Below are 12749 nucleotides of genomic sequence, written 5' to 3' on the forward strand. Positions count from 1 at the left end.
TATTAAGAAATATTAGATAAACGTCAAAATAAATAAATTATTTAAATATAGTTTTTTTTTCTTTTTTTACGTCATAGTTTTGTGATAGAGAAGAAGAATTGATAGGTTTTTTTTTTTTAATTTTGGTTGGATGGCATAAATGTTTGTTTTGCTTTCTTTTGACAATAAACTCATTTAAAGCCAAATTAAAATTTCAAATTACTGCAATGGGCATCCTCTCTCTCTGTATATGTATGATATTGCATGATGTTAAAATAATTTCAAATTAAAAGTTGGCAAAAAATGAGTAAATTATTAAAAGAATTAGAAACAAAACATTTAGCTAATGATAGATAGTATTTGACACATAATGCATCTTCTTATGACAAAAGAAGATTTATATGATTTGAATTGTGTTTTTATTAAGACATTATGTATTAAATACTTATCGTTTAAAGTCGTTTTTAATTTTCTACCTAATATTATTAATATTATTATTATATTATTTGCATTTTGTTATTTTACATTTAAAAATTGGCGCATTTCTCTTGTTTAGATCTTAATACGAATACTCTCACGTTTCTCTTTTTGTTTATAGTTTCTAAATGTATATTAAATATTTATAACAATTTGTTTTAATTTGCGTTTAGCATTAATATTTTTTTTAACATTAACGGTTAATAATCGTTTGAATAAGTAATTATTTTAAAAACATTTAAAAATTACACAAATAAATATATTAAACATTTTACAAGAAAAAAAATATTTATTTGTGTTCGTTAATTGTGGGGTTAGCTAAAACTTAATTAATATATAAGAAGAATAAGAAGAAAAAATTAGTTTTACTTTGATCGTTAAAATATTTATAAATTTCTAAAACAACTTAAAAACGTTAGTTGTTTAAGTAGTTTTCAAATGTTTTTTTTTTTAATATTATAATAAATTTCAATATATTTTTTTATATTTTATAAATAATTTCTTGTTGAGCAACATTTTTATAAAATAATTATTATCATTATTATTTTCTTATTAAGAATACAAAATATTTGCTCCGGGAAATGTTGTTATTATTTCCTTTGAACAAACCTGATTACAAAAAAACTAAAGCAATATTTTGTATTCTTTTTTTAAAAATAATTTATAAACATATTTCTTTATGTTTATCTTAAACTTCATACATTTTTTGTTGTTGTAAGTTAAGCCTTAAAACTAGGAAGTGCATACATTTTTTTTCAGAAATTTTATCTAAATTCTTATTTTCTTTAATTTGATTTTTGATATTGTTTTTCTTTAAAGTTAGTTCCTTCGTTAAGTTATTAGTAAAATTTTTATCGTTAAGTTTTTTTTCTTAAACATTATGGGTAAATCATTTCCTTAGTTTGCAGTGGGGTTTCCGTCATCTTTGTTTTTTTGTAGTTGTAGTTCCTATTACTATTTTAAATAAAAGTGGCTAATTTAATTAATCATGTGTTGTGTGCCTGGAGGAACTTTATAGCTGGGATAGTGATGACTCAAAGCATTCTTGGCGAAGAATGAGGTGTAGTCCTGTTAATAGAAAAAATACAAGAAATACGTTTAACAGTTTGTTTTTAAGAGAAAAATAGCGAAATTATTAATCGAAAAATTTGTCTTTTATTAAAAAATTTCCGAAAAAACTGTTTCATCTCATAGTTTGAAGAACTGGTATAATAGAATTCCGTTTTACGTTCAGATAACCAATAAATAACATGAAACCATTTGGTCCCAAAAAAACATATTTCAAACGACAAAGTTTGATACATTTCTCCCAATTCTTCCAATTCATAGCTTTTAAAATGACATTTTAATCGGTGTTGTCATAAATTCCAATAATTAGTTTTTAAACTATAAAAATGGATTGGTCTCATGAAATCAAAAGTAATCGGTTTTATGTCCGATTTAAAATATAATGCTTTATTGAATAAAAAACTATAACATAACGAATTTTTTTTTCAAAATTGTAAAACAGGCTAAAAAATTAAAAAAAAAATAAATAAAAATATAGAATTTTTATTTTTTTAATAAAGTTTTGAAAAGAAAATTAAAAATGTATAAAAATGAAAAAAGCGAAAACATCAAAATATGCACTAAAAGAGTAAAATATGCTCTAAAAACTCGAAAATATGCCTCAAATATGCTAAAAAGTCAAATCATGCAAAATTATGCTCTTATGGGTAAAATATGCAAAAATATGCTCTAACAATTAAAGTCATTTTTTGAAGGGGGGTAGGCTCAATTATCGACATATCCATATAAAACTTTTCAAAGAGATTTTGGTTCCTGTGAAATATGTTTGTATCGATTTTTACCGTTATAAATGCTCCTTTTAGACAGTTATGAGCGATAAAGTTATTTTCTGAAGAGGGCCTAATAGGAAGAGAGGGGGGGGGGCTAGGCAAAGTCGTGGACCGATATTTTGTATAGAAATTCTTCAAAAAATATATCTTTTAGTACAAAAATTTCTGTAAAACTCTCATTTGTATAAGAAATTTTCTAAAATTTGTTCTTTTATAAAAAAAAATTTATGAAAATTTCTCCTCGTTATGGAAATGTTTGGGGAAATTTTCTTTTTTTTCTATTCAAACAAATAAATGTAATTATATTATTTTTAATAACTTACGCGATTGACTTTTCTCGGCCTGCATACTGGGCCCAAGGCCAACTTGCGACGTTCCTCATTTTCTTTGGCAGCAGCCTCTTTGTATTCTGGTGGTGGCCACTTCAAATCTCCACGCATGCTGGAGCCGCCTAATGAGTCAGTGGAAGATTCTTTAAATTAATGTATAGCAGAGCCAAAGGGAGGATTCGGTGTTCAATAATACTTACCTCTATAGCTAGTAGCTGCGGGCTGAGATGCGTAAACGGGTGCTGGTTTTTGGGTAATTGGTGCCTCTTTGCGCAATGTTATAATACCAGGGCTGGCGCCACGTTGTTCCTGTGGCAATTGGGGTTGGTAATGTTGCTGCTGATCGACCTGATCGTGAGACACGGTGTGCTGTTGTTGTTGGGGCTGTGAATAAGAATTAAATTGTTGTTGATTGGTTTGTGGTACAAATTGATTTTGTTGTTGTGGTTGTTGTTGATGATAAGGTGCTTGATTATATTGATTTATGGATGGATTTTGATATTGAGGTTGTTGGTGCTGTTGTTGAGGTGGTTGTTGTTGCACCCATGGTGGTTGCTGATATTGTTGTTGTTGTTGAGCCCAAGCAGGTTGGCCTGGTTGTTGATATTGTTGTTGAGGGGGTTGCTGATATTGCGATCCCACATGAGGTTGTTGTTGATATTGATTTTGTGCTGGAGCCTGAGCTTGATACTGGGGTTGTGGGGGATATTGTTGTTGTGCTTGATGTTGTGGAGGTTGTTGATATTGTTGTTGTTGATTATCATAGGATGGTGCACGATATTGTTGCTATATATCGTTTATAGTGCCACAATTATCAAGAATACATGCGGGTTTTGTTTATGTTTTCCACATACACATTTGTCATGTGTCAGGGTGCAGTTTTTTGATGGGATGGTGGTGGTTTTAAGTAACATATAGAAAGGGAGACAACAAATATATGTATGGGAAAGAGAGAAAAAAAGACAAGACCAGACAGAGATTAGTGTTGTGTGTTTAAGGAGTTAGTGTAGGGTTAGGTATTATTATATAGATTTAAGTTAAGTGTTATGGTTATCATTTAAGCGCGCTGTTATGGCTGAAATTTTTAGAAGAAAATAAAAGCAAATTGGTTTTTAGTTTTATTAATAAAGCTGTTTATTTTATAATAATTATTTTAAGCCTTATGTTTAAATATTTACATTTATTTACAGTTATGGAGAATAGATTGGGGCTAACAAAAAAACATAGATTTTAATGGAACTTTATACCTATTTATTTGAAATCATAATTGCTTTGATTTCGGGACTATGTTGTAGAACATTAAATTACATTTTACATAAAACAAATTGTAATTAAAACATTTTGGTATACAGATCTTCCTCTAAACATGAAATATTTTTTGTTCAAACATAAAGTAAATTTGTTACATAAATTCTTAAATTTACAATTAGAAAATAAGTTTAAGTAAACGTTTAATTCTATTTGTTATACAAAACTTGCTGATATTAAAAATTAAAATTGCGTTTACTTCAAAATATGTTTTTATTTAATTGGTCATTTAATAAGATAAAATACTAGAATCTCCATAAATATTATCTATTATTTAATTAGGTAAATTTATCAAAGGCAGCTTAAGTTCAAAGGTTAATAAAGCAGTTTAAAGAAGCCTTTTTACATATTGTACAACTTTAATTGAAAAATCTTTTACTTATTAAAAAAAAACCTCAACATTACAATAAAAGTCTGAAAAGCTGTTCTAAGTCTTTACAGCTTTTTTCTAGCTAGAGAGAGCAAGACAAAATAGAGTTTGACACTATTTGAAAAAGAAAAGCCTTAAAAAAGCTACAATTGTGCTAAAAAATCTTTGAAACACTAAAAAAGCTTTTATTTCTATGTGGTGGAGAAATTAGCTACAAATATTTTTCCGTTAAGCTTTATAAGAACTTTTTTGTTGTTAAATCTTAACAGTAAAATCAAAGCTGCCAATAGTTTTTTAAATAGAATTCTCAGCTAATTGGCAGTACCTGTTGGTGATAGTTTTGATATTGTTGTTGATAAATAGGATTGGGAGCTACAGTGGGAGTAGTTTCTCTAACACTATAAGCACCGGTAAATAAAGTTTCGGGCTTAGCCTGAGGTGGACGTATGGGTTTCCAACCAGATAGGGTTTGTTGTTGATGATGCTCTTCCTGGTGTGGGTAATGGGGTTGTTGTTGTTGATGTTGCTGTGGATAAGCAACATTTTGTGGGTTAGGTTGATATTGTTGTTGTGGATAAGCAACATTTTGTGGGTTAGGTTGATATTGTTGTTGATGTTGATGCTGATGGTGTGGATTGTTTTGTTGATTATACAAAGGTTGTTGGTATTGTGGTTGTTGCTGTTGTGGGATTTGTGGTGGTTGATATTGTTGTTCCTGATGGTGTTCTTGTTCTTGCTGATATTGATATGGTACACTATTAGGTTCATGAGACGGTAGTCTACTAAATTGTTTGTCTTTTAATATAATTGGGGTTTCAGGGGTTTGTGGAGGAAACGCTTCATAATCAGTTTGATTTTGAGTTTGTTTATAAGGTGAATTATTTTCACGAGCAAAATTATTATTATTAGTATTATTATAATTTATGGGTGCATGGTGTTGTTGTACATTATTGTAATAATTTGGTTCCTGTAAATGTTAAGGTTATTTTAAATTTGTGAGTTTGTTAAGGAATTGTTTGAAAGTACATATAAGGGAAATACTTCTTTCTAAAAATTATCCTCAAATTTTTGCAAAACTATTCGTTTAAATGTCAAAACTACAAACATATCAATTTAAAGCCTTTTTATATTTATTATGTGTTTTAAATGTTTAGCTTTTAAAATTAAATAATTATATACCTAACTATTCATGTTATTTTAAATGTGTGTGTGTGTTTATTTATTCTTAATGTTTAATTTTATTATTTACGAAATAAACATTCAAATAATGCGGCTTTCATGTCTGGGTCATTGTGGTATTTACCACGCTACATATTTTTGTATTTTAAAACATTATTTTTTCATAGTTTTTTTATGCTTTAAAGCACGCAAATTGTAAACAATCTTAATAATTATATGCTGCAAACAATTATAATTTAAATTAATGTTAACAAAATTTATAAATAAAATTTTCAAAAATTTTCTAAACAATTTTTGTACTAAAAAAGTCTAAAAAATATGTTAAAAAAAGGTAGAAAATATATTCTGTTGAAAGTAACATATTCAATTAAAAAAACGAAAATTTTTTGTAAAAATGATAATTTAATTTGTGAATTAAAATTTTCTATAAACGAATACATTTTCAGTTAAGTTTTTATAAAAAAAAATAAATTTTTAGATATTTTTTTTTAAATTTTATATAAAAAGAGATATTTTTAGAAAAAATTTAAATTTTCAAAAATTGTTCTACATATAGAGATTTTTGAAAATTTTATTTATTCTTTATATACATAAAAATCGTCTCCATGACCAAAAAAATCGTATGTTCTGTATTGTAAATTAGAAATTTGCAAAAATTTCTGTAAAATAAGTAATTTTTGAAAAGATTCCACAAAAAGAGAATTTTCAAAAATTTTCTCTAAAAAGAAATTTGTGTAATTAATTACAATTACTTAAAATGTAATTCAAATTATTACCCCTGTAGCCTATTTCAAAGTAACGAAATGTATTGATTTTGTTTAATCTATTTATAAACATTTGATTTGATCAACCATCTACAAAACTATTTTCCTGTAAACATTAAATAAATTGATTGACATAGATAAAACTAATTTAATAGTTTTCTATTACAAAAGTCTTGTTATTAAAAGCATTATCATCAAATGATATCACAAAAAAAGAACAACAAATACAGTTTAATGCAAATGCGACAAATGTCAACCATAAACTAGATTATTTCTTATGTTTATTTCTCACGCTGTTAAACAAATACTTGTAGAAAAAAAAACAGAAATAAAGAAATTGCATTTAGAAAATATTGTATGTACAACAAATCTCAACTAAATATGTTTGTAACATAACCAAAAAGAAAATGAAAAGCAAAAAAAAAAAAAAAAAAACAGCAATCTGGTAGACCATTAAAGAAATTGTTGTTATTGTTCAAAAATTAAGTTAATTTGCAATCGCGTGCAACATGAAACAATAAAGCCTATAACACTAACAAACAAACGAATACACACAATAACTGACAAACACTCTAATGTATGTTATGTATGTAGTATGTCTATGTCTAAAAGTTGTAAGAAAAAATGACTTGTGTATTTTTTGCTACGAAATTAAAAAAAAAAATCTAAAAAATAACGAATTTAGATAGTTTGTGCTTGTATTAGTATGTTGGTTTATAACGGTAACATACCAAGATGTTTAAAATCTCATACTGTTGTTAGTGGTTTGCCACTTAAAGGAAAAAAATAACTGAAAATATAGAACATGTAGTTTACACTCATAGAAATATTTAGTTAAAAAAAACAATTTTCAATTTTTATTACGTAGGAGTTATGAGTTTAATTTGAAATTGAAATGTTGACGCTTTACTCATATTAGAATTAGGAAAGGAAAACCGAAAAACCATTTGTAGTTTTTGTTTATATGATACATTTTACATTGATATTTATTCCAATGTGCTAGGTTTTATTAGTTTGCATACAGAACGTATACTTAATATTTAATTCAAATGACAATTCGAAACTCTCATACGTAGCCAATCTTCAAGTAATGTATAGTTTTATAAATTTCAACAAATTTCAGCAAAAAATAGAATTTACTTTATTGAAGCAAACATTTAACATTTTTAAGCATTTTCTCTTATTAAAGAAAATTTTTAGAAAATGTATTTCATACAGAACGTATACTTAATATTTAATTCAAATAACAATTCGAAACACTCATACGTAGCCAATCTTTAAGAAATATATAGTTTTATAAACAGAACATTTTTGGAAAATATATATAAACGTATACTTATTGTTAATTCAAAAGACTCATACGTAATCGTAATTTTTTTTGTTTTTTTTTTCTTCTTTTTATAGAATCTATTTATTTTTTTTACAACATTTTCTGAGTGTAAGATTGCACTCATTTATTAAACCTTTAGAAAACAAAAAAAATTATTGGCATAATTTGTGTTGTTATTTTTAAGCTTAATAATAATATTGTACCCCAGTTATGGTTGATGTTGTTATTTAGTTGTAGCTAAACGAGAATGCTTAGTACAACAAATAATGTTGATGTGTTGCTGCACTTGTTGGAGTATGGTATCTTGGTGTCGTTGCAGTACATTGGTTATAAAAGAGTTACCATCATATAAAATGCCTGAGTTTTTTATGTTATTTGCTTTTTTTTTAATTTTTGGTATAGTTTGATGTAGCTTGGTTTTATTGGTTTCATGAAGTTATAAAATTACAAAAAAAAGAATGAAAAAAAAAACACGTAAATGAAGATAAGCCAACTGCAAATTACTTTAACCCCTGCCAGAGCCACATAATGTGAATATAAAGGCTGTTGTCTAATGAAGAGAAAGGGGAAGAACAAAAGTTAAAGCCATAACAAAAACAACATTGGGTGTTTATTTGTTAACATACACATTTGCTGTTGTTAAAAAAAATTACAAACATCACATTATCATACATATACACAAACAAGAAATAAACAACTTAATGGAAAATAATTCATGTCTCGGCTTTTATACATTGTTCTTATATACATACATATATGTATGTATGCATATCCTCTGTACTTGTTTAAATACTAAAAAATAATAATATAAAATAATGGCAAGAAAAATGCAGAACAATACACAGTATGTGTTATTTTTACTCATTAAAACTTCATTTATTTCCTTCAAATTGCCTTTTAGCAGTTTTAATGAAAATTATATTGTTCAGAGTTGAGTCGAGCTATATTGTTTGTATTTTTCTCATCCTTTGTTATAAATTTCTTCTACTACCATATTCATACATTCAATTCAAAACCAAAACAAATGCGTTAATTCTTCTTTTTTTTTCGCATAAACGTTTTTCCATAAATAAAATATATATTTGTTCATTTCGTGTTTATATACGTACGTCAAAAAGTTGTATATTGGCTGTATATTCGGCCGTTTCTTTTCATTCTATGATTATTTCTGAAACACTTCTTCATATTATCCGTATTGTTCTCAATAAAATTTTAACGATATTTAAAAATTTGTTTATTTGTATAAAAAAGAAGAATTAAAAACCATGCCAAAAACGAGGTTAAACTGAAAAGTTTTAGTTTGCAATACGTATACTAAACAGTAAATGAAATAAAAAATACTATAGTATTTTTATTTTATTTAATGTTTAGTCTAGTGTATAGTCTAGTCTATAGTCTAGTCTATAGTCTAGTGTATAGTCTAGTCTATAGTCTAGTCTATAGTCTAGTCTATAGTCTAGTCTATAGTCTAGTCTATAGTCTAGTCTATAGTCTAGTCTATAGTCTAGTCTATAGTCTAGTCTATAGTCTAGTCTATAGTCTAGTCTATAGTCTAGTCTATAGTCTAGTCTATAGTCTAGTCTATAGTCTAGTCTATAGTCTAGTCTATAGTCTACTATAGTATGGGTATAAATAACACTGTACTAAATATTGTTTTTCATTCCTACCTTAAAGAATACAATTTGCTTTAAAAATATGTATATGTGAATATATTTAGAATGAGAAATTTTCAGAAAATTTTAATTAATATACTAAATGAAAGCACTCTTCTCCCGCTGCCTTCGTTTTATTTTTTTTAAATAATCAAGTATCTCTGTTTGTCTGTCCATCCGGTATTTCAACTGTCTGTCTATTTGTATGTTTCTTTGGCTGTACAATATTTTATTTATTGTTGTTGTTTTATATATATAGTAAAAATATTTATTCATATTCATAAATCAGTTAAAATCAACAGATGTTTATGATTAATGAGATCAAGACCCAATGCACTTAAATAATATATATACAAACACACATAAATATATTTTTGCAAATAAACATGTATTTATATGAATACATATATAGTATTGAAATGAATAAAGAAGAAAACATAAATTAAACTCTGATTAACATGATTTTATTTAATTAAAAATGTGTTATATATTACAAAAAAAAAAACTTTTTAAACAAACTTCTTTTACAATTTTAGAGCATATGTTATTAATTTTGAATTACACTTGACTTTATAATTGAAAAAAGGACAAAGTTCAAGTGAACATGTTTAACAGCTGTTAAACGGCATAAGTTATTTTTAATGATTAAATAAACAATAATTGAAAAATTAAGTTTTCTTCAGTTTGAATATTTAATTACAAATTAACAGGTTGTGATATGTTTAAATAAATTTTAATGTTAACAAACATTATTGCCTCGAGACTAAATTTTCGGATTTATAAAACAATAATTGCAATTAAAGGTCTCTTACCAAAAAGTTTTTCATGTTTTAAAGAAGAACATTGTCTAAAAAAATTTGTTTTTAAATGATATTTTCTTTTTAGTTCTAAATTTATAAATTTAATCTTGTAAATTTAACATTAGTTTTAACTTTATTTATGGCTTTTGTTTAAAATCTTAACGTTAGTTATTGTTGCTGCTTATAAAAGACATCTTAAGAAGGTTGTCCAATTATTTAAACGCCATATTTTTGTGATTGATAATAAGCAAAAAAGTACAAAAAATAATCCTGTATTAAATGCCTTGTTAAACCTGACTGTAAATGTCATATAATTTACTTACAATCAAACTGAATTTGCATGAGTTATAAATATAAAATAAGAAAATATTAAGTACAATCAGGGTACACTTTTTGAAGGCAACAACGAATTTGAAATGCTTTACTTGGCAAAAGGTATAAATAAAAGTAAAAAATTAAAAAAAAAAATTATGTGTTTTAATATTCCTAAAAAATCTCGTTTTTATTCATATTCGAGAATGTTCCAAGAATTTTGTAGTAATACATATACTATGGAAAAGTTATATGTTAAAACTTGTGGTATACTTTAGGGAGTTTATAAAAATATGTGTAAACTAGCATTTTGTTATTATACTACGATTAAAACTCTGTTAATTTTAGCAATATATTTGTTTAAAAGAAATCGTAAATTTATCTTTCATCCAGCTATGCATTTCTATTGTAGAGTATTTTAACATGAAAAAAATCATTACTTGTATTTATTTCAACAATATGTTTCCATCATAAGCAAAACTTTGTTATTATTTTACCGTTTGTTGATGTAGCTGTTCTTATATTATCAAATGCAAATAACCGAAGACAACAACAGTAAAAACAATAGAGAATTTTTTATACTTTTTAACAGGTTAGACAACAATACAAATAATAAAATAAAAAAAACCAACAAAAAGCCAAAGAAATCATATAAAAAAACGACTTGTCTTCTAAAAGTTATAAAATATTGTACTTTATGGGAAAAAATTATATATAAAGGAGGCAAATAAAATAAAGAAAAAAAATCCAAGTCTACTCCATACTCAATTACACTTTGGGGTTTTCAACAGAAAAAAAGGAGAGGTGGAGATAAAATGAAGTGGTGGTGTTGGTATAAAGAATATGAAAGTGTAGGCGTTGCTTGTTATTGTTGTAATCATAATTTTCGATCAAGAGAAATTGTATAATAATCGTTGTAATACAACAATAATAAGAAACAACACCAACTCCAAACAAAGAAGCAAACAAAAAAAAAAAAAAAAAAAAAATGCAACAAAAAATAAGTTATAACAAACTGTAAACAAACACAAAAAATAATAATGAAAAAGCAAATAAAAAAAGAAACGCCATCAAAGCAGAAAAAAATGAAATCTTAAATAAAATAAAAAAATTATATATGTATATATATATTTTTTTATTTTATGAATTGTTTGTCAGAAAAAAAAAACCATCAAAGTATACAACACAGAATGATTTTGTTTTACCAATGACGGCGAAATAAAATATCTAACAAAGGAGAGAAATACAAACAAAAAAAGGAAGAAAACTTTAGCCAAAGTAAAGGAAATAAAGTAATAAGGAAACTTTTTAAAGGTTAACAACAGTCACCACCAGCACCATCAAAGAATTTATTATTACTGTTACTCAGCTGGATGTTTGTTGTTTGTGCTTTTTTTGATTAAAGAATTTGTTGAAAAATATGTTTATTTGAAATTTATTTGATGTGCGTTTTTGTCTTTATTTTATTTTACTTAACAGGGATTTATTTTTAAATCTAGGAGTTTTAGAATTTTTTGTAGGTTACTTGGTATTTAACTTGCTATTGCTTAATATAATTTTTTTTGGGAATATTAGTTATGGAATTTAAATAAATATATTCGAAAGGAAACAGAAACCTTGGCGAGGAATAAGAAAATTAAATGATGTTTAACACAAAATCTTTAAGAATCCTAAAACTAGTCACACAACAGTCAATGAAAAAGACCGTAAAATTAGGGACTACAAAGTTGGTAGACTAGACTATTGATTAGTCATAGATTGACATTCATACGAAGTCCATAGTCTTTAGAATAAACCATAGACGAAAAAAAATATATAGTCTATAGAACAGTCAGTAGGCCAGTTCATAAACTGATATATTGATTTGCCAATAGACTCAACTTTTAGACTCGTCTATTATAAATCTACAAGAATAGTCAAGCAACACAAGAGTTAATGAACTATAATGTAAAAGTAAGAAAAACTAAGTTATTTGACTAGATTACTGATTAGTCAGATTAGCATGGATCAGCCCACAGATGACAGCTATAACTAGTCCATAGAATAGTTAGTCGGCCAGTTTATAAACTGGTCTGTTGATTTGTCAACATACTGGACATTAGACGTGTTTACAAACTGATGTTTAGACTCGTCCATAGACTATAGTTTATATATAAGTTTATCGTAAAGTCTAGACACTGTACAAGTCATTCCTTTGATAAAAATACTAGTAAATAAGCTAATCACAAGACTAGTAAAAAATAGTCACTAGAAATTAGATTAGTTAACTGATTTCCCACAAAAGTATTCGACAGACTAGTCAAAATACCAACAGACTATTCACTATTCCAATCACTAGACTAGTCTCTTGATTGGATGATCGACTAGTTTAAGGAATAGTGCAGTTTAAAGACTATTCAGACTAGCATAGA

General features: G+C 26.2%; 1 protein-coding gene across 10 annotated transcripts in view; it reads right to left on the reverse strand.

The window, feature by feature from the left end:
* Window positions 1–1213: 1213 nt before the first annotated feature.
* LOC111675086 (bromodomain-containing protein DDB_G0280777) overlaps window positions 1214–12749 on the reverse strand; it is a 253304-nt gene continuing 241768 nt past the window's right edge. For 4 of the 10 annotated variants that reach the window (XM_046952657.1, XM_046952659.1, XM_046952664.1 and 1 more), the window contains 4 exons: window positions 4627–5268; window positions 2824–3409; window positions 2618–2766; window positions 1214–1524 (listed from right to left, as the gene is read on the reverse strand). In XM_046952657.1, the coding sequence (XP_046808613.1) occupies window positions 1435–1524; window positions 2618–2766; window positions 2824–3409; window positions 4627–5268 (1467 nt within the window). In that variant the 3' untranslated portion in view covers window positions 1214–1434. Of the gene's footprint in view, window positions 1525–2617; window positions 2767–2823; window positions 3699–4626; window positions 5269–12749 lie in introns of those variants that run through there. The other 6 variants (XM_046952658.1, XM_046952666.1, XM_046952667.1 and 3 more) reach the window with 4 other exon arrangements.

Source organism: Lucilia cuprina, chromosome 5 (genome assembly GCF_022045245.1).
Source record: "Lucilia cuprina isolate Lc7/37 chromosome 5, ASM2204524v1, whole genome shotgun sequence".
NCBI lineage: Eukaryota > Metazoa > Arthropoda > Insecta > Diptera > Calliphoridae > Lucilia > Lucilia cuprina.